This window comes from Carassius auratus, unplaced genomic scaffold (assembly GCF_003368295.1).
Source record: "Carassius auratus strain Wakin unplaced genomic scaffold, ASM336829v1 scaf_tig00006431, whole genome shotgun sequence".
NCBI lineage: Eukaryota > Metazoa > Chordata > Actinopteri > Cypriniformes > Cyprinidae > Carassius > Carassius auratus.
Window position 1 is genome coordinate 1 of NW_020523755.1, and position 23,812 is coordinate 23,812.

General features: G+C 38.1%; 1 protein-coding gene across 1 annotated transcript; it reads left to right on the top strand.

Annotated features, from left to right (window-relative positions):
- The first annotated feature begins 12,982 nt into the window (after positions 1 to 12,982).
- On the top strand, positions 12,983 to 21,450 carry LOC113071182 (intermediate filament family orphan 1-like). The gene is made up of 9 exons (XM_026244558.1): positions 12,983 to 14,653; positions 17,576 to 17,636; positions 17,769 to 17,864; positions 18,005 to 18,145; positions 18,689 to 18,879; positions 19,089 to 19,206; positions 19,842 to 19,934; positions 20,078 to 20,208; positions 21,023 to 21,450. The coding sequence occupies exons 1-9, from the start codon at positions 13,683 to 13,685 to the stop codon at positions 21,177 to 21,179; spliced, it is 1,959 nt and encodes a 652-aa protein (XP_026100343.1). The 5' UTR covers positions 12,983 to 13,682; the 3' UTR covers positions 21,180 to 21,450.
- Positions 21,451 to 23,812: the final 2,362 nt, after the last annotated feature.

Consider the following 23,812-nt stretch of genomic DNA (forward strand, 5'->3'; position numbering starts at 1 on the left):
CTATGGGTCGTGAGATACCAAAAACTCACATTTCTGCTTATAACTTTTTGAACAATTAGTTGGAAAATCATGATCTTGGTGTCTTTCTATTCCTCGGATCATTGCCGAATCTATGGATGTAAATTTTGCCAGGATTGAGTAAACTACCTCAAAATGCTAGGCAACTTTCTTTAGTGACCTCATCCTCACACACTTAACCTTTCTTCTGTAGCCCACTGCATGTGTAAAGAGTCAGTGGTGCAGTATGTTAAGCCCCCTGGTTCTGAGTTTCTGAGGTCATGGGTTCGAATCCAGGACAGGTAATGTTGTTTCTGAGTTCATGGGTTCGGATCAAGGGCAGTTAATGTTGCTTCTGTCCAAGCCTTTGTATTTCCTGAGTGTGCTTGCCTTCAATCAAAAGTATGTTTTTTGGTCTTTCTCATCTAAAGTTCTGTTCGATTTCAAACTTCTCTACTTCTGAACCAGTCGGTTGTCCTGACGTGCGTACCGTTTCGGCCGTTTTGCTTCGTCCCGCTCGTTGCTCTGGCTACAGCCCTTCAGGGCTTGGCCCCGGTTATCGCTGCTTGCAGCTATATTTAGGGGCCAAGCCCAAAGGGCTGTAGCCCCTATTGTATCTGTATGTTTTATTATTATTATATTCTTCTTCTTCTTCTTCTTCTTCTCGTCCAATGGGAGTCTATGGCAGCCCTATGAAGGGAACATGGGAAAATTATGAAATTTGGCACACTTGTAGAGATGACCATTATTAGTGATCTGACCAAACTTTGGGGTCTCTAGGACCAACTCTACAGCGCCCACCACCAGTTCAAAAATTCAACATTCACACATTAATAACTCTTGAACCACTAATTCTATGAAAATAAAACTTAGTACATAATGATCAATCTCTTCATGGAGATTCTATTCCATACCTTACATTAAGACTCCGCCCATTACAGTGGCGGCCATTTTGAAAAGTACAGTATTCAGTCTAAACACTACTCCTCCTTCAAAATTGGTCCAATTCTTCTGAAATTTGGCTCAGATGTTCTTTGGACTGAGCCGCACAGAAATGACTGAACAGAATTTTTTGAACACTAGTGAAAAAAAAAGTTATGATGCTGTGAACTTACTCAGGTTGACCTCAAATCGGTTGAGATGCTGTATCTCGGCCAAACTTTGATCAATCGATACCAAACTTGGTACACTTCATCTACACCATGATCTGGGGGTCCACGCCAAATTTGGGAAACAGCGCCAACCTATGGGTGTTGAGATACCAAAAATGCACTTTTTTGCTTATAACTTCTGAACAATTCATCAGAAAATTATTTTCTTGATGTCTATGGATTCTTTAGATCATTCCGGATCTGTGGATGTCAATTTTGTCGAGACCACCTGGACCACCTGTCCGCCATTTTGAATTTTGTCATAAATTGCTATATCTTTTGATCTATTGTACATATCTTCACAAAAATCGATAGGCATCATCAACAACATGTGCTTGAGGTACCCGGAAGTTAGAAGACAGCGCCACCTAGTGTTCAAGAGATATAACGATTCTTGCAAAACCCCTTATAACTACTGTAATGTTGATCGATTTTTGATATTTTTATGTCATTTGATTCCGTGGGTTATGCCGAATCAGATGATGTCTCCTTTGCCATTTTCCAATATGGCGTCTGTCCGCCCATATTGAATGTATTTAAATACAGTTTTTTCGCTACTCCTCCCTGAAATCTTGTTCAATTTTGTTCAAAATTTTATCAGATGAACTTCTGACCGGGCCTGACAGAAATGACTGAACAGATTTTTGATATTCACTCCCGTTCCCGACGTGTACAGCTCTGAAGTTGACCGTGCCTGTGCTGGTTGATTTATGCTAATTAGCTTAGCATGCTAATTAGCTAAAATGCTAACACGTTTCTATTGACTCTAATGGGTCTCCTGAGCTATCTGGTTAACTTTGAGCAACGTTAGCATTTTTTAGCGTAGCATGCTAATCTGGCTAAAATGCTGCTTCGGGCTTTTGAGAGTTAATTCTCACACCTTAACCTCTCTTCTGTGCCATGCAAACGTGTGTCAACTAATGTGGCGCACTTCGCTAAGGCACTCGTCGCAAACCCGAGAGGTCGTGGGATCGAATCCGGGGTGGGTAAAGTCGATCCGATGGAAGTTCCGTTTTGGGCCGTTTGCTTCGTCCCGCTCGTTGCTCTGGCTACAGCCCTTCAGGGCTTGGCCCCGGTATCGCTGCTTGCAGCTATATTAGCGATTGTTTTTGGTAGAATTTTCGAGCAAAAACAATCGATCACTATGCTAGCCCTATGAAGGGAACATGGGAAAATGATGAAATTTGGCACACTTCTAGAGATGGTCACCAAATAGTGATCTGACCAATTTGGGATCTATAGGACCAACTCTACAGCGCCACCACCAGTTCAAAAATTCAATTTTGAAACTTTAATATCTCCTGAACCGTTTGTTCTAGCCAGATCAACTTAGTACACATGATTTCCCTCTTCATGGAGATTACACTCTATACCTTACATTAAGACTCCACCCATTACAGTAATTGCTATTAAGCTAATCAAGTGTTTCCGTTTAAACGCTACTCCTCCTTCAAAAGTGGTTTGATTTTTCTGAAATTTGCCACAGACGATCTTCGGACCGAGCCGCACAGAAATGACTGAACAGATTTTTGATATTCGTCTTTGTTCAAAAGTTATTCAATTGTGAACATAACGAGGTCGACCCAAAATCGGTTAAGAGGCTGTATCCCGGCCAAACATTGATCAATCGAAACCAACTTGATACACTTCATCTACACCATGATCTGAGGGTTCATGCCGAATTCGGGCACAGCGCCACCTACGGGTCATGAGATAGCATAAATGCACATTTTTCCTTATAACTTTTGAACACCTTCTTCAATCAAGATAAAACTTAGTACACCTGATTCCTCTCTTCACGCTGTTCACATTGAATAGTTTTATATTAAAATTCCTGCCATTACAGTAACCCGCATTATGAAAAGTACAGTATTCCGTTTTTTTCGCTACTCCTCCTTCAAATGTGCCCCAATTCTTCTCAAAATTTCCTCAGACGATCTTTGGACCGAGCCGCACAGAAATGACTGAACAGAATTTTTTCGACCTACTGGTCAAAAAAGAGTTATGATGCTCTGAAGTTAAAAGTGTTGAATCGAAATTGTATGAGAGGCTATATCTCGGCCGTGCTTTGATCAATCGCCACAAAACTTGCTACACTTCATCAACACTATGAACTGAGAATATATCCCAAAGTTGGAAACAGCGCCACCTATGGGTCGTGAGATACCAAAAATTCACATTTCTGCTTATAACTTTTGAACAATTAGTTGGAAAATCATGATCTTGGTGTCTTTCTATTCCTTGGGTCATGCCGAATCTATGGATGTAAATTTTGTCAGGATTGACTAAACTACCTTAAAATGCTAGGCAACTTTCTTTAGTGACCTCATCCTCACACCTTAACCTCTCTTCTGTGCCATGCAAACAGTGTGTCAACTAATGTGGCGCACTTAGCTAAGGCACTCGTCCTGAACCCGAGAGGTCGTGGGATCGAATCCGGGGTGGGTCACGTCGGTCCGATGGAAGTTTCGTTTTGGCCGTTTTGCTTCGTCCCGCTCGTTGCTCTGGCTACAGCCCTTCAGGGCTTGGCCCCGGTATCGCTGCTTGCAGCTATATTAGCGATTGTTTTTGGTAGAATTTTCGAGCAAAAACAATCGATCACTATGCTAGCCCTATGAAGGGAACATGGGAAAATGATGAAATTTGGCACACTTCTAGAGATGGTCACCAATAGTGATCTGACCAACTTTGGGGTCTCTAAGACCAACTCTACAGCGCCACCACCAGTTCAAAAATTCAGTTTTGAAACTTTAATAACTCCTGAACCCTTTGTTCTAGACAGATAAAACTTAGTACACATGATTACTCTCTTCTTGGAGATTACATTCTATACCTTACATTAAGTTTCCACCCATTACAGTAATTGCTATTAATCTAATTAAGTGTTTCCGTTTAAACGCTACTCCTCCTTCAAAAGTGGTTTGATTTTTCTGAAATTTGCCACAGACGATCTTCGGACCGAGCCGCACAGAAATGACTGAACAGATTTTTGATATTCATCTTTGTTCAAAAGTTATTCAATTGTGAACATAACGAGGTCCACCCAAAATCGGTTAAGAGGCTGTATCTCGGCCAAACATTGATCAAACGTAACTAAACTTGATACAATTCACCAACACCATGATCTGAGGTTTCATGCCAAATTCGGGGACAGCGCCGCCTATGGGTCATGATATACCATAAATGCACATTTTTCCTTATAACTTTTGAACACCTTCTTCTATCAAGATAAAATTTAGTACACCTGATTCCTCTCTTCACACTGTTCACATTGAATAGTTTATATTAAGATTCCTGCCATTACAGTGAAGGCCATTAAGAAAAGTACAGTATTCCGTTATTTCGCTACTCCTCCTTCAAATGTGGCCCAATTCTTCTCAAAATTTCCTCAGACGATCTTTGGACCGAGCCGCACAGAAATGACTGAACGGAATTTTCCAACCTACTGGTCAAAAAAAGAGTTATGATGCTCTGAAGTTAACACTTTTGTACTGAAATTTTTTGAGAAGCTGTATTTTGGCCGTATTTTGATCAATTGCCACAAAACTTGCTACACTTCATCAACACTATGAACTGAGAATATATCCCAAAGTTGGAAACAGCGCCACCTATGGGTCGTGAGATACCAAAAATTCACATGTCTGCTTATAGCTTTTGAACAATTAGTTGCAAAAACATGATCTTGGTTTCTTTCTATTCCTCGGGTCATGCCGAATCTATGGATTTAAATTTTGCCAGGATTGACTAAACTACCTTAAAATGCTAGGCAACATTCTTTAGTGACCTCATCCTCACACCTTAACCTTTTTTCTGTAGCCCACTGGATGTGTAAAGACTCAGTGGTGCAGTATGTTAAGCCGCTGGTTCTGAGCTTCTGAGGTCATGGGTTCGAATCCAGGACAGTTAATGTTGTTTCTGAGTTCATGGGTTCGGATCAAAGGCAGTTAATGTTGATTCTGTTCAAGCCTTTGAATTTCCTGAATGTGTTTGCCTTGAATCAAAAATATGTTTTTGGTCTTTCTCATCTAAAGTTCTGTTCAATTTCAAACTTCTCTACTTCTGAACTGATCGGTTGTCCTGACGTACGCTCCGTTTCGGCCGTTTTGCTTCGTCCCGCTCGTTGCTCTGGCTACAGCCCTTCAGGGCTTGGCCCCGGTATCGCTGCTTGCAGCTATATTTATTATTATTATTATTCTTCTTCTTCTTCTTCTTGGCCAATGGGGGTCTATGGCAGCCCTATGAAGGAAACATGGGAAAATGATGAAATTTGGCACACTTGTAGAGATGACCATTATTAGTGATCTGACCAACTTTGGGGTCTCTAGGACCAACTCTACAGCGCCACCACCAGTTCAAAAATTCAACATTCAAACGTTAATAACTCTTGAACCACTAATTCTATGAAAATAAAACTTAGTACATCTGTTTTGTCTCTTCATGGAGATTCCATTCCATACCTTACATTAAGACTCCGCCCATTACAGTAGCGGCCATTTTGAAAAGTACAGTATTCAGTCTAAACACTACTCCTCCTTCAAAATTGGTCCAATTCTTCTGAAATTTGGCTCAGATGTTCTTTGGACTGAGCCGCACAGAAATGACTGAACAGAATTTTTTGAACACTAGTTAAAAAAAAAGTTATGATGCTGTGAGCTTACTGAGACTGACCTAAAATTGGTTGACATGCTGTATCTCGGCCAAACTTTGATCAATCGATACCAAACTTGGAACACTTCATCTACACCACGATCTGGGGGTCCATGCCAAATTTGGGAACAGCGCCACCTATGGGTGTCGAGATACCAAAAATGCACTTTTTTGCTTATAACTTCTGAACAGTTCACCAGAAAATTATTATCTTGATGTCTATGGATTCTTTAGATCATGCCGGATCTGTGGATGTCAATTTTGTCAAGACCACCAGGACCACCCGTCCGCCATTTTGAATTTTGTCATAAATTGCTATATCTTTTGATCTACTGTACATATCTTCACAAAAATCGATAGGCATCATCAACAACATGTGCCGGAGGTACCCCGGAAGTTAGAAGACAGCGCCACCTAGTGTTCAAGAGATATAACGATTCTTGCAAAACCCCTTATAACTACTGTAAATGTTGATCGATTTTTGTTATTTTTATGTCATTTTATTCCTTTGGTTATGCCGAATCTGATGATGTCTCAATTTTCATTTTCCAATATGGCGTCTGTCCGCCATATTGAATGGAATGAAATACAGTTTTTTCGCTACTCCTCCCTGAAATCTTGTTCAATTTTGTCCAAAATTTTATCAGATGAACTTCAGACCGGGCCTGACAGAAATGACTGAACAGATTTTTGATATTCACTCCCGTTCCCGACGTGTACAGCTCCGAAGTTGACCGTGCCTGTGCTTGTTGATTTATGCTAATTAGCTTAGCATGCTAATTAGCTAAAATGCTAACACGTTTCTATTGACTCTAATGGGTCTCCTGAGCTATCTGGTTAACTTTGAGCAACGTTAGCATTTTTTAGCGTAGCATGCTAATCTGGCTAAAATGCTGCTTCGGGCTTTTGAGAGTTAATTCTCACACCTTAACCTCTCTTCTGTGCCATGAAAACAGTGTGTCAACTAATGTGGCGCACTTAGCTATGGCACTGGTCCCAAACCCGAGAGGTCGTGGGATCGAATCCGGGGTGGGTAATGTCGATCCGATGGAAGTTCCGTTTTGGCCGTTTTGCTTCGTCCCGCTCGTTGCTCTGGCTACAGCCCTTCAGGGCTTGGCCCCGGGATTGCTGCTTGCAGCTATATTTCTTCTTCTTCTTCTTCTTGGCCAATGGGGGTCTATGGCAGCCCTATGAAGGAAACATGGGAAAATGATGAAATTTGGCACACTTGTAGTGATGGTCATTATTAGTGATCTGACCAACTTTGGGGTCTCTAGGACCAACTCTACAGCGCCACCACCAGTTCAAAAATTCAACATTCAAACGTTAATAACTCTTGAACCACTTATTCTATGAAAATCAAACTTAGTACATCTATTTTGTCTCTTCATGGACATTCCATTCCATACCTTACATTAAGACTCCACCCATTACAGTAGCGGCCATTTTGAAAAGTACAGTATTCAGTCTAAACACTACTCCTCCTTCAAAATTGGTCCAATTCTTCTGAAATTTGTCTCAGATGTTCTTTGGACTGAGCCGCACAGAAATGACTGAACAGATTTTTGATTTTCGTCTTTGTTCAAAAGTTATTCAATTGTGAACTTAATGAGGCTGACCTAAAATCGGTTGAGATGCTGTATCTCGGCCAAACTTTGATCAATCGATACCAAACTTGGTACACTTCATCTACACCATGATCTGGGGGTCCACGCCAAATTTGGGAACAGCGCCACCTATGGGTGTTGAGATACCAAAAATTCACTTTTTTGCTTATAACTTCTGAACAATTCATCAGAAAATTATTTTCTTGATGTCTATGGATTCTTTAGATCATTCCGAATCTGTGGATGTCAATTTTGTCAAGACCACCTGGACCACCCGTCCGCCATTTTGAATTTTGTCAAAAATTGCTATATCTTTTGATCTACTGTACATATCTTCACAAAAATCGATAGGCATCATCAACAACATGTGCCGGAGGTACCCCGGAAGTTAGAAGACAGCGCCACCTAGTGTTCAAGAGATATAACGATTCTTGCAAAACCCCTTATAACTACTGTAAATGTTGATCGATTTTTGTTATTTTTATGTCATTTGATTCCTTTGGTTATGCCGAATCTGATGATGTCTCAATTTTCATTTTCCAATATGGCGTCTGTCCGCCATATTGAATGGATTGAAATACAGTTTTTTCGCTACTCCTCCCTGAAATCTTGTTCAATTTTGTTCAAAATTTTATCAGATGAACTTCAGACCGGGCCTGACAGAAATGACTGAACAGATTTTTGATATTCACTCCCGTTCCCGACGTGTACAGCTCTGAACTTGACCGTGCCTGTGCTTGTTGATTTATGCTAGTTAGCTTAGCATGCTAATTAGCTAAAATGCTAACACGTTTCTATTGACTCTAATGGGTCTCCTGAGCTATCTGGTTAACTTTGAGCAACGTTAGCATTTTTTAGCGTAGCATGCTAATCTGGCTAAAATGCTGCTTCGGGCTTTTGAGAGTTCATTCTCACACCTTAACCTCTCTTCTGTGCCATGCAAACTGTGTGTCAACTAATGTGGCGCACTTAGCTAAGGCACTCGTCCCAAACCCGAGAGGTCGTGGGATCGAATCCGGGGTGGGTCACGTAGATCCGATGGAAGTTCCGTTTTGGCCGTTTTGCTTCGTCCCGCTCGTTGCTCTGGCTACAGCCCTTCAGGGCTTGGCCCCGGTATCGCTGCTTGCAGCTATATTTATTATTATTATTATTCTTCTTCTTTTCGTCCCATTGGGTCTATGGCAGCCCTATGAAGGGAACATGGGAAAATGATGAAATTTGGCACACTTGTAGAGATGACCATTATTAGTGATCTGACCAACTTTGGGGTCTCTATGACCAACTCTACAGCGCCACCACCAGTTCAAAAATTCAACATTCAAACGTTAATAACTCTTGAACCACTTATTCTATGAAAATCAAACTTAGTACATCTATTTTGTCTCTTCAAGGAGATTCCATTCCATATCTTACATTAAGACTCCGCCCATTACAGTAGCGGCCATTTTGAAACGTACAGTATTCAGTCTAAACACTACTCCTCCTTCAAAATTGGTCCAATTCTTCTGAAATTTGTCTCAGATGTTCTTTGGACTGAGCCGCACAGAAATGACTGAACAGAATTTTTTGAACACTAGTGAAAAAAAAAGTTATGATGCTGTGAACTTACTGAGGCTGACCTCAAATCGGTTGAGATGCTGTATCTCGGCCAAACTTTGAGCAATCGATACCAAACTTGGTACACTTCATCTACACCATGATCTGGGGGTCCACGCCAAATTTGGGAACAGCGCCACCTATGGGTGTTGAGATACCAAAAATGCACTTTTTTGCTTATAACTTCTGAACAATTCATCAGAAAATTATGATCTTGATGTCTATGGATTCTTTAGATCATTCCGGATCTGTGGATGTCAATTTTGTCTAGACCACCTGGACCACCCGTCCGCCATTTTGAATTTTGTCATAAATTGCTATATCTTTTGATCTACTGTACATATCTTCACAAAAATCGATAGGCATCATCAACACCATGTGCCTGAGGTACCCCGGAAGTTAGAAGACAGCGCCACCTAGTGTTCAAGAGATATAACGATTCTTGCAAAACCCCTTATAACTACTGTAAATGTTGATCGATTTTTGTTATTTTTATGTCATTTTATTCCGTGGGTTATGCTGAATCTGAATATGTCTCAATTTTCATTTTCCAATATGGCGTCTGTCCACCATATTGAATGGAATGAAATACAGTTTTTTCGCTACTCCTCCCTGAAATCTTGTTCAATTTTGTCCAAAATTTTATCAGATGAACTTCAGACCGGGCCTGACAGAAATGACTGAACAGATTTTTGATATTCACTCCCGTTCCTGACATGTACAGCTCTGAAGTTGACCGTGCCTGTGCTTGTTAATTCATGCTAATTAGCTTAGCATGCTAATTAGCTAAAATGCTAACACGTTTCTATTGACTCTAATGGGTCTCCTGAGCTATCTGGTTAACTTTGAGCAACGTTAGCATTTTTTAGCGTAGCATGCTAATCTGGCTAAAATGCTGCTTCGGGCTTTTGAGAGTTAATTCTCACACCTTAACCTCTCTTCTGTGCCATGCAAACAGTGTGTCAACTAATGTGGCGCACTTCGCTAAGGCACTCGTCCCAAACCCGAGAGGTCGTGGGATCGAATCCGGGGTGGGTCACGTCGGTCCGATGGAAGTTCCATTTTGGCCGTTTTGCTTCGTCCCGCTCGTTGCTCTGGCTACAGCCCTTCAGGGCTTGGCCCCGGTATCGCTGCTTGCAGCTATATTATTGTAAATATTTTCAATCGCACATACTGTTGAGAATTATATATCAATATATTTCTACATTCGGGGAAAAAGGCAAAATGAACAGCTAGAATGCACGGGTGTGGCTGCCTAATTAGTTCTCACTGCTGCCTAGTGACACAGTGACACGGGAATCGCGTTATTATTAACCGCCAACTTTGAAGTTGAGTGTACTGACAACCGCAGCACTTAAACTAGAAATAAATGAATTCAGTGATTTCTGTCTGTACACAAGTAGTTATGCCCTGATATAGTCTTTAGAAAGGTTTGCTTGCTGCATGGATTAGACACGTTGATCTAGGTGTTCTGGACTGCATTTCTCTTTTATTGAGCTGTGCATATGAGCCAGATGCCAAGCAGAACATCATTCTATCCTCCATGGGGACTGCCAAGGCTTTGGGCAAAGTCATCTCAGACCTCAGTGAGTTTATGGGCACTTATAACAAATACAGTGTAAATGGAAGCAGTACAATTTAATGGAAGAACTTTCCTCCGAGGAATGTTTATGACTGTGCACTTCACTCATTGACTACTGGTCAAACTGAATCATTTGGAATTATTCAAACTTTTTAATGTTTTGATAGAAATCTCAATTGCTCACCAAGGCTACATTTAGAAAAATACAGTAAAGCTGTTAAATTGTGACCTATTATTACTAATTAAAGTGTCTGTTTTAATAAATTATCAAATTTAATTGATTCCCTGTGATGGCGAAGCAGAATTTTCAGAATGCTGATTTGGTGCTCAAGAAAAATGTATTATTATCAATGATAAAAACAATTGTGCTGCTTGGTAGTTTTTGCCATTCAAATGTGTGATGTATGAGTTTTTGCAGCAAGGATGCATTAAATTGATCAAAAGTAGCATTAAAGACATTTAGACATAAGACTTCTATTTCACATAAATGCTGTTCTTCTAACTTTCTGTTAATCAAAGAATAATATATATATATATAATGGTTTCCACAAAATATTAAGCAGCTAAATTAGTTTTCAGCACTGATACTAATAAGAACCATTATTATTAATTGAACACTAATTATAATAATAACTGAGCAGCAAATCAGAATGATTTCTGAAGGATCATGTGACATGGGGTAGTGATTGAAATTCAGCTTTGCCATCACAGAAATAAATTACATTTTAAATATCTTCAAATAGAAAACATATACTCTATTGTGAATTACCAGGAGTGTAAACAGATATATCACATCCAGTGACTGCAATTCATTTATTTATTTAATTTATGTTTCCCGTATATGGCTATATTTCAAAACATACTATAACAGACATTACTGTCTTGTTATTACATTCAGCAAGTCCTGTTCACTGTCCATTAAAGTAATTATACATGTTCAACTCATGGTTGTATGCTTAAATATAATCTGACACTTGGTTTTCTTGGTGTTTCACATCTCAGTGCCTGATGTGTCTGTCATGGAGCTGCCAGTGGACCTGCAAAAGGCTGTAATCATTCCTTCATCTCCCCTCTTGTCATCTCAGCTCATTTTCCACAGCATCTCATTATGAGTAGAGCTAGCTGTGATGAGTCACTGTGGACAGTCTCTCTATCTACTTATTTTCTAGCGTAGAGCACGCAGAACACAATAACTTTTTTTATTTTTTTTTGTCCTAAAAGCAAAAATATGGCTTTTAGCAATTTGTTAGTGGCAATGCTCTTTTATTTGCCGACTGACCCCATTCTACACTAATTAAATGAGTGTGAGGAGGTTAAGAAGGTAAGCTCCATGAAGGCAGTAGCAGACTGAGCATCTGGACCACAGAGAATTCCCAATGTACCGATCCACCTGGAAACTGGGAACACAAAAAAAAAATAGAAAAAGACATGTATTACATGTGCTTTCATATTTAAAGGCACATTTGATTTAGTTTGACAAATTATTAATGTGATTTCTTTTTTGTGAATAATATTTTTCAGTGGTGAAATAGCACTGTAATGTCATGTTAAAGATTCAGATGATAATGAGGGTGAGCTAGCAGTCTCACACAATGAGCTCCTCTGTGTGCATGTGTCTGAGTCCTGCTTGTTCTACCATTCAGCACATATAAAGCACTGCGTAAACAGTGTTTGAAGGGTGCTGTATGAATAAAGCTTTACTGTATAGATAATAATTGGGCTTTGGATATATTCTGTTGTAAAATTATGACTTTTTAAAACATTGATTGATTAAAATCTAGATTTCCTATAGCTTTAACCTTGTCACAAACCAAGAGTTTCAGTTTTAAACTATGAAAGTACATTATAAAAGAACTTTTTCTCTCAAATATTAGTGTACTTTGTTTTACTATAGAAGACAAAAGTTTCAAGAGTGCACAATTAAGATAAAATATGAGACATGAACTTGAAAAATCAAGGTAATTGTATTTGTGAGCTGAGTATTTTTATTTCAATCATTACAAATCACAAATTATACAACATTTGTGAATATTACGTAAATAGAAAAATTTGTGAAATAGTATGTTATTCTGTCCGTTTTTTTGTGGTACATAAAATAGTTACTATTAATCTTTTCTACAGGTCCACAGGGCCAAAAGGGGGGTGTGAAAAAAACACACATATATACACCCACACACACTAACACACACACACACACACACACACACACACACACACACACATATATATATATATATATATATTTATTTATTTATTAGTGGGTGTGTAAATGTTTTGTTATTTGAGTGCTTAGAAAAGCGCCATATAAAATGTAAGGAGTTATTATTATTATTTATTCTCATAAATGGGAATTTTTTGTCAAAAATATGATTTTTAAAAAGGAAATTGAACACTGCTTTGATTTGCTGTAAAAACCTGCAACTCCTTTAATATTTTTATTTAGATGTAAAATCATTGTTTTGATTTTGATTATTTACAAAACCAATAAAATGCCGATAAAAATAAATTTGTAACAATATTTCAAGTTCAGTAACGATTTGTGTCACGCTGCTGTCGCCAAATTACATCCAGTGACGTAAAGGTACACCTTGGCTACCGTAAATGCCATAAATACAAACGCATATTCAAAATACTAATCTTAAACATTGCACAATACAATATAATCAAACACAATTCCTGGCGTTAAATGTGTTATTTAGTAGCATCGATTAAATTAAACACGTTGAATTTTGCTAAAATAAACAAAGTGCTGCGCTGCGCAAGAGTGAGGCGCTTCTATTACGCGATCTCGGTATGAAGGAGCCGCAGTTCTCCTTTCATGTTTGTTTCTGCTCTGGAGCTGGAGCTTGGCCGTTCCGCTACGAAGACGCGTTTAATCTTCTCTAAGATAATAAACAACGTCTGGTAAAGTACTGTTATAACAAATGGCATGCAAACAGGCGAAACGCGTCCTTGTGTAACACTATAAACAAGCATAGCCGTAATCAAAGGCTTGAGTTTGATTGGATTCATTCATTTGTTCCCACTTAATCAGACAAGTGTTCCTTCAGTTTATTAACTCCAGAGGATCGGCTTCGAAGGCACTCGGTTAAATCAGTGTTCATGCCGGACTTTGAGCATTTCAGATTTTCCTACTCCAGAATGAATCCTGTATTGGGGGAGAACGTGTATCCGTACCAGCAGAACCAGGTGACGGGCTTCTCGGACTCCACAGCTTCGGGCCACTGGACCGATCCAGCGGGTCTTTTCCTGAGCGAACACACGAGTGGCATCGGGCAAGATGGGTTGGACTTTGGAGTTTTACCTCCTCCGGGAACACCATATCTGCACCTGGGTAACTATCTCCACCGGGTGTCTCCACCTCCTCCCGCCGCCGCGGCCCTGAGGAACGACCTGGGGTCCAACATCAGCGTCCTCAAAACTCTGAATTTGCGCTTCCGCTGCTTTTTAGCCAAAGTTCACGAGCTGGAACGCAGGAATAAAGTATTGGAAAAGCAGCTGCAACAGGCTTTGGATGAGAGCGCGGAGTGTGTAGAAAATAAAAAGCCTTTAACGCGAGATGTTGGGGTTCAGACTGGCTACGTTGGATTGATTCCTGTCAGGCCCGACCTGATACCCCTTCAGAACGCGAACGACATCGCGTATCTGTCTGGAGCCTTGCTCTCACCGACTCTCAATAACATCACCCTCCCTCTCGAGTCTAATAACAGTACAACAATAGAAAACCTGAACCCATCTAATCTGACGGACTCTAATTCCAATCTCACCCCAAATTTCCCCATCAGCCCGATTGATCCTGCTCCAAGAACATTCAGCAATGTTAACGCGAAGTATGTCAGTACTGGTATCGGCTGTAGCAGCAACCCTGCACCCAGATTTCACCCTGGCACTGTGTGGTCGTATAATCAGAGGTTCAGCGCCGGGTGTGAGTCGCGGGTCTCGGGTCCGGGTGTGTCGTCGTGGGTGCCTCCAGTCGGAGTGGGTGTCCAGATCGACACCATCACCCCAGAGATTCGGGCCCTGTACAATGTGCTCGCCAAGGTAAAGAGGGAGAGAGACGAATACAAACGGAGGTTAGTATGAGTACAATGTGATGTTCTGGTAAATGGAGAGCTTGAAGGCGCAACTTTTACGCAGCACTTTGCGCGATTCGCAACTTCTGTAGTAGTTGTTTCTTGTCCGTATATTATCTATCTATCTATCTATCTATCTATCTATCTATCTATCTATCTATCTATCTATCCATTTATATATCTAACTATCTATCTTTCGTTGTCTGTCTCTCTACCTATCTACATGGACGATTGATGATTCTTTAATTATGAGAACACAGCATATTTATTTATTTATTTATTTAGGGCTTGTTAACATTTCCAAAACAATTTATGATTGTTTTATAAGTACCTTTGTTAGGTGGCATTAAAACACATGTTTAGAGAAATTGAATTCACAATCAATCCGTGTAATGGACTATTAGTTAACATATTGTATAAATTCAGGGCTTATCCAGGTTTTTTTTTTTTTCTGATAACTGTAAAAATCTTATTGCCATTATGTCATTACCATAACAAAATATGATCAACCATACATTATATTAAAGTCTGTTCATAAAAACCAGTGACTACAGACTTTAAAACATTTTTTAGCAGTTTAGTTTTAGTTTTATTAACAAAAATCTCAGGTTTTTCATAGATTCTGTTAGGTGAGATTACAGGTTTATAATAGTGATTGCTCTAACAGGGCCTAGCTCATAAACATCTGGTACTGTAGATGCACTTAATGCAAATTCATGAAACCTTTTGAACAAATATGAAAAATGTGTTTTCACTGAATAAGTGCATTTGTTCTTTAGCAAGACAAGTCATTTAGGGCTGGTTCTCACTTAATATTTCAGTCCTACAGTTGCCATTTTTTGAGGCAGTATGAAGTACCTTTTAAATAGTATTTCACATATTACTGTACTTATTAAATAATCCAAATAAAAAAAAAATTACAGTGCTTATCAGTTTCAAATTTTCCAGTGCTTTTTTACCTTAATTATTTCTTTGGAAAAAAGTTATAATACATAATTTTGTTATTTTTAGTGGCATTGTTGCCCTAGGCCCCAATTACTTAATTGACAAACAATTTTTATTATAGTAAAATTTAGGTTTTCGATTTTTTCACGATTTTCTTTGCATTTGGTAGTTAAAGCTAGACACTATCTCTTTTTTGAGGCTTATTTATTTGTACTTTTTAAATTTTATTTATAACTTTTTTTCTAATTGCTAATCTTAAGTATTGTAAGCTTGTATTGGAAAACTACCTAATTCTCTTTTATAGTTCCACAGACATTTTTTAAATGACTTATTTTAAATATATCATGTAATTTAATAGGTATTAATTTAATGCATTGATATTATAAGTATTATTAGCGTTGAATGATACTTTCTGCATGGTTTCAGAAGAATACATGATTAATGATTAATGATGATTAGTGTTCCTGTAGCTCAATTGGTAGAGCACTGCTTTATCAAGTGCAAAGTTGGTGGTTCGATTCCCCAGGAACACATGACATGTAAAAATTGGTAGCCTGAATGCACTGTAAGTCGCTTTGGATAAAAGCGTTTGCTAAATGCATTCATTTAATTTAATTTCATTTCATTTAATGAGTAAAATAACACAAAAGTTATGTTAATACCTTGTATAACCCCTCCTCCCAATGAATCTCTCTCTTCATCTCTCCATCTATTTCATTCCAACTTCAGCCGCCTCCCCTCTGCGCCTCAGCATCTGCAATGCAGTACTGAACTGAGTGCTGCTACTGCCAGGATGCCACTAGAGGATAATTCAACAATCTCTCTCTTACCTTCCCGTTCAGGCTCCCCAGACTACTACCAGCTGCCAAAGCCACCGAATCCCAGCCAAAATAGCACTTTTAATGTCAACAGTCAGGATTATTTCTGAAAAAAGCCCTTGGTTGTATGTTTTCTCTGTTATATTTTGTCTTTGTTTTAGTTGTATATGTGATGCAGTGGCACCTGGTCTGTGGAATGGCTGATTCAGCTGTCTATAGTCACTGGTGTGTTAAGAAGAAGGTTATGTGGATGTTATCTGAGTGTTACACTAACATAAATCACCTGCTCTAACACCTGCAGTGACACTGCAGTAATGGCCTAAAATGGCAGGAGCATGAGTGTGAACAGTCCTGCACTTCCTGTCTCAGGCTGTAGTGTGCGTCTCCTCTGCACACAGTCTAGTGACACATTACATAATGCTTTCTGCACAAAAAAAGCTGATTTGCTACATGAGTAGAGTACTAGCGGCCCAAAGTGTTAGATCATGTTACATGACAGATTTTATTTTTGGCTGAGATTCACTCACTCTTAGCTGGGGGTTGCATTTTTATGACGTGTGGAAGTGTCGAGTTTCATGTTTACTTTAGTAAAGCTGTACGGATTGAGTTATTATTATTATTTATTTATTTATCTATTTTACAAATACATATTCCTAAATTAATTTAATGATATATATACAGGTTTTTATGCAAAGTATACCCAAGTATTGTAGGACCGTGTACAAGAGCACAATGTACATATTTACTTATCTATTTATTAAAATGTAAATTAATACAATTATATTTATTTGTCAAATGCACCACATTTAATTTGATAAAATGTAAAAGTGTATGTAAGTTTTTTTTTTTATATATATATATATATATATTTTCTTGGACCGTGAAATAAATATGCCATTTACCCTCATGAAGGTTAATTCTGTTCGTTATGCTAGTGGCACAGAAATTACACATTTCCCCTTTAAAATAATTTTTTATAAAAATAAACAACGTATGATATATATTTTTTATTTGATGATATTATCATGTTAAGTTATAGTACAGTTCATTACAGTCTGTTTTTTAGTAGTCTTGCGAATGGTCAATGCCAAGGTATTCAATTGATAAAGACATTGAAATGGTGAACAATTAGAGATTCTGGTTTTATTATTTATTCTAGATGGGAAGAGGAATACACAATGCGGGTGGATCTACAGGAAAGAGTTGCAGATCTTGAAGAGGTAAAACCCGATCAATTCATATTTAAATTAATTTAAATGAGACTCAAATTAATTTTAAGACCTTTTCCACTGTCTACACTGTATCTGATGACAGTGTGTGTGTGTGTGTGTGTGTGTGTGTGTGTGTTTCAGGACCTGCAGGAGAGCGAGGTGTGTCAGGATGAACTTGCTCTGAGGGTTAAGCAGCTCAAAGCAGATCTGGTTCTGTTTAAAGGTCTCATGAGCAACGTGAGTTCATGACAACATTCAAGTGACCTGACCTGAAAAATACCTCATTTAGCCAATATTGTAAATTCCAGTCAAATGATTTAGCAGAGTAATTGATCCTCCGTTTCAGTTCACTCTCTTTCACATCCTCTCTCCTGTAGAATCACTCAGATTTGGACAGTAAGATTCAGGAGAAGGCCATGAAAGTGGACATGGACATCTGTCGCAGGATTGACATCACGGCTCGTCTGTGTGATGTAGCCCAACAGAGAAACTGCGAAGACATGACTCAGATCTTCCAGGTTTGTCTTTCATCATCATGTTTGCATTTGCAGTTACACGAAATATATAAGACACAGGTATGCCTTATTTTCTGCATGTTTGTTTACCATTCATAACTTCCTGCTGTTCTCAAAGTCTTTTAATGTTTAAATTTTTATGTATATTTTATACCAGAGTTTTATTTTTATATGTGACCCTGGACCACCCTGTTCTTTACTTAAAATCCCAATGATTTTTTTGGCACAAAAGAAAAATCGGCCCATTTGACCCATACAATGTATTGTTGGCTATTGCTACAAATATACCCATGCTACTTATGACTGGTTTTGTGGTTCAGGGACACATATGCAATTTATTTCATATTCAATACTTACTGTTTGGGTCAATAAGAGTATTATTTTTAATTAATCAGTGATAGTGAAGACATAAATAGCATTACAAAAGAGCTTGACTTCAAATAAATCAGCATATTAGAATGATTTCTAAAGGATCATGTGACACTGAAGATACTATATATTGTGTTTTAAATTTTTATTCATATTACGTTTTTTTTTTTTTTTTAGCAAGTAGCCACACCTCCGTCAACCTTGACCCACCGACCTCAAAAACCAGCAGCACAGACAGTCAGGGGGAACGAGAGCGATGAACCAGTAAGCATCTCTGAAAGTGAGGACAGTGGGAATAAGGAGGTGGAGCTTTGTTGCTCATCAGCCAATCAGATCAATGAAGAGATGCAGAGAATGCTCAACCAGTTGTAAGTCTGAAATGTCAGAGAATGCTGTGGAATAATGAGTCCTGTTAATCAGTTTTACTCAAACATAATAAATGCTCTGTGTTGATTCATTCTAATGAAAAGAAATGCTCTATTAGAACGATAGTGTTGATTCATTCTGGTTTGTGTTGTTATCTTGAAGACCACACACTAAGTATTTAAGATAATGACTGTTTGTTCTTATGCCACAGACGTGAATGTGAGTTTGAGGATGACTGTGACAGTCTTGCGTGGGAAGAGACTGAGGAAACTCTGTTACTCTGGGAAGATTTTCCAGGATGCACCTTCAGTGTTGAGAACCAAGGAGAAGTACGGTTGTCTTTTATTGATTTCAGCTCCAGTGATGGACTTTAAAATTGAATGGAAATTAAACTGGCATGATGAATTTGTGTAAAATGGATCTAGTTAAACCTGAAAAAAACAAATATGCATTTATATTGCAAAACATACAGTCATTTAAACATCCCATATAAAATTGAAGTTTACATACACATAACATTCATTTATTAAACCAAGTCATCAAATCTCTTCAGGTTGCTTTAAGGAAAATAACTACAGTATTGTAATAAAAAGCATGCTTTATCTTCTAGTGTGTTTGCTACTTTTTTTTTTTAAAGGTTGTGATTTATACATTATTTCATCTCTTTTTTTTGCCTTTTTTTACCATTATTTGTTTTCTTATCCAAAACTATAGATCCGACAGAAATAATTTGAGCATAATATGAAAGCGCTCATGCTACACTTATTACAGTTCGGTGGTTTTTGTTGTCTCATCAGTTTTCCTATAAATAGCAAACGAAGGAGAAAAAAACACTGATTTGCGATTTTAATTGAATTGATATATTTCATCTGAATGTCTCTCACTCTCTACACAATATTTCCATTATGTAGAGAAATAGCTACACGACATCTGAAATGTAACAGATTTCTTTTGTTACACACAGCAGGAGGAGTCTATAGAGAAAGTAATAAAGGACACAGAGTCCCTTTTTAAGTCGCGTGAAAAGGAATATCAAGACACCATTGACCAAATTGAGGTAAAGAGTTACATCTACATAATGTTTTATTCTATCAAACACATAATAGTTTTTTTTTTTCTTAAAAGCAAGGCCAAAAACATTGAGAGATGTTTTGGCAATATTGCATGATCTTTTAAAGTTTGTGTTGTGTTTGTATGTAGTTGGAGTTGGCAACTGCTAAGTCGGATATGAACAGGCATTTGCATGAGTATATGGAGATGTGCAGCATGAAAAGAGGCCTGGATGTTCAGATGGAGACCTGCAGACGATTAATCACTCAGAGTGGAGACAGGTACACACACACACACACACAAGTACTTTGAAGACAGTCTAATCAGCATAGTCATGTATTCGGGTCAGAAGTGATCATAAATAATTACTTAAAGAGGCTGTTTTTACTTGAACTTCTTTTTTTTGTAGTGCTCATTTAATGGACTGTTTTCTCCCAGGAATTTTTGCTTTTCATCAGAATCTCTGATTCTCATTAAAAATTTCACCGAATGTAATGTGGCCGAGATACAAATATTTTAGGAATCTGAGGGTGCAAAAAAATCTAAATATTGAGAAAATTGCCTTTAAAGCTGTCCAAATGAAGTTCTTAGCAATGCATTTTACTAATCAAAAATTACGTTTTTATATATTTACGGTAGGAAATTTACAAAATATCCTCATGGAACATTGATCTTTACTTAATATCCTAATGATTTTTGTCATAAAAGAAAAATCTATCATTTTGACCCATACAATGCGTTTTTGGCCATTTTTACAAATATTCCCCAGCGACTTAAGACTGGTTTTGTGGTCCAGGGTCACATATATATGTGTGTGTGTGTGTGTGTGAGAGAGAGAGAGCATTTTTTTTTGCACTCTAAAACTGATTATAAGAGATGCAATAATGATGTGTAAAGATTTTAAATGAGCTGTAACTGAAGGTGTGATTGTATCAGTGGCAAAAGTGCAAAATGAAATAAAAGTGCATTCTTAATGTTATTTTTGACCCATTCACCCTTATGTATCTTTCTGTGGAGAGTGAAGCTGTATACACGTTTATTTCTGAATGGAACACACCCTCAGTCGTCGCACATCACATCTCCCTTCTTTCACAGAAAATCCCCTCTTCTTGTTTCGGTTGCTGTGGACGAGGGAGAGAATGCAGAGAAGGAGAGGAAAAAAGCAACTGCGGCAGATTCTGACAGCAATGAACCATATCATGACTTGCAGTCAAACTCTGCAGTCCCGGACCACACATGGAAAAAGGCCTAGCATTTATATCCCTCCAGCACCACAGAAATAGCTGCATTTACAAACGTATGATGGTTGTCATTTCATAACGGAGACTGTGATGCTGCAGCAAGAATCCAGAGTAAATAGGTTATAGCTACCTACTGAAAGGCAAGTAACCATGTGTGGTTTCACTAGTGCCCTCTATTGGAATACACCGTCAATAGTCCAAAGGATCCATTATTTGCACGTCCAGCATGTAGCATTATATTAATTCTAGCCAAAGATATCAGGCTGGATGTGATATCACTCTTTCTAGATTACATAATTGTATTTATTTTATGCAGATTAACACCAGGGTCATTCCTGTTATGAAGTATCTTTTGAACGCTGTAATTTAAGGAAGACTTTAAAGAATATGTTCTAGGAAAGAAGGCACTCTATTATAACATGAGTTAATTTCCTGGAAAACTGTCAGAAAGAAACTGGCATTTGTTAGATGACTGAAGAAAAAAAACATTTTGTTGGTGACATTTTAAATGGAGAAAGAATACAATTACGAAAACACATGAAATGTTTCTAAATTACCATTGTATTATCAAGTTTTACTTAATGACATATTAAACTATATGAAATGTACTAAATTAACAGTCTATGCAGGTATGCAGTAAACCTTTTGCAGCTCTGAGTGGAGATAATTTTGGGACCAGTATTTAGTGCTCAACACTTTGGCTTGAAGTGCACACTAAAGTGAAGTGTGTGGGTGTCTGCTTTCAGTTTCTTATTTATTCTGTGATTTTAGATGACTAAGCATTGGCCTTGTTATCTGTGTTTCTGGATGAATATGTCTAAATCTTTAGTGTTGTGTCATTATGCACTGTAAGCTGCCTTACCATTTAGTTGCGTTAACGTTAGTCAAATACAGATGCTCAAGGGAATTTCATTAGATAACACTCTTTGAGGGGTAGGTTACATCTGGCTCAAAAACAAGAAAAAAAAAAAGTGTCAAGTGACGTCAGTGTAAACAAAAAATCCAAACAAATTGGTTAGCTAGGTCAAAAAAGTCGATTTGAGAGTCATTATGCACTCACGCATAAGTGATGACTGAACATGTTAAGTGCTGCTGAGGGCAATGTATTCCACATTATTCCACTCTTTGAGCAGAACTGCTCCTAAGCTATTTATCTATGTATTTAGTTTTGTTTAATTATTTATTTGAAGTCGTGGCCTAATGGTTAGAGGGTTGGACTCCCAATCGAAGGGTTGTGGGTTCTAGTCTCGGGCCGGACGGAATTGTGGGTGGGAGTAGTGCATGAACAGCTCTCTCTCCACCTTCAATACCACGACTTAGGTGCCCTTGAGCAAGGCATCGAACCCCCAACTGCTCCCCGGGCGCCGCAGCATAAATGGCTGCCCACTGCTTCGGGTGTGTGCTCACAGTGTGTGTGTGTTCACTGCTCTGTGTGTGTGCATTTCTGATGGGTTAAATGCAGAGCACAAATTCTGAGTATGGGTCACCATACTTGGCTGAATGTCACTTCACTTTATAAGAGATATCAATATTTACTTCTCTACTTTAGCCAAAGCAATTCAAGACTTCAGGGTCCCAAAGGGCAGTTCGTTTCAGTTTAAATTGAAGGACTAAGCAACTGGATTTACTTAAAAAACATTTTGTAATTCCAACAAATCACATATTGATAAAACTTTACATTCATAAATCTAATTGTGGGTCATATGCTGGATGTTGTGATTGATTTATCTTGTGTTTAGTTTATCAAGTTATCAGTCCTTACGGATAACTTCTGGCCAAACAAACTGAAAAGGAAAAGCTCAGCTAACATATTTGTATATCAAGGTGCTTAGGAGATTTATTTATTAAAAGTCTGGACTGGCTGGTTTTATTGTATTATTATATATAATATACTTGAAGGCACTTGCTTAGGCGTTTACTGACACATATCTGCTTCACAACCTTCATAATAATGCTAATAATGTCTCTGCTTAACTCTCATTAGCAGAAACGTGTAATAGTTGTAGATATTTTCTTGTAGATGTCAACCATGGAAACAACAGCTTTTTCTGTGATTATTCAGTCATAGCCTACAGTAAATGGACAATGCCAACTCATGCAGCAGTGTAGCTTTGATTAACATGAATGTAAGCAGGTCTGTGTGATCTGCAGTGTACAGAACAAAGTGATATTATGCCATTTATTACAATGTAAGGTCATGACCTCAACGTGATCCATAGCCTTAGTTTGTAATATGATGTTAAATGAAGGGGTTAATATCAGGAGAACTGTAATTTATTGAATGTTTAAAATGAATGTTTATCAGTGTGTTATGAAGAGATTGTGAATTAGGGGGACTGTATTCCTCAAAACACAGGAACAAAGTTGTTGATCAAAATTTTGTTGGTTTTGTGAGGCAATGTTTAAAAAAAGGGCTCCTAAACTGCTGCTGGTTAAAGAATGTTTTTCCGCAATACACTACTATTTGTGACAAATATGAAATTGTTATGATTCTGGATATATGATATCTAGAGCAATGAAACTTGAAAAGAAAACCAGAAAATGAAATACTGTACAGATATTAAGATGAACAAGCTGAAAATAAAATATTTTAGTGATCTTATTTGCATGAAGTACGTTTTCTTACTCTAACTTAACTATAAAC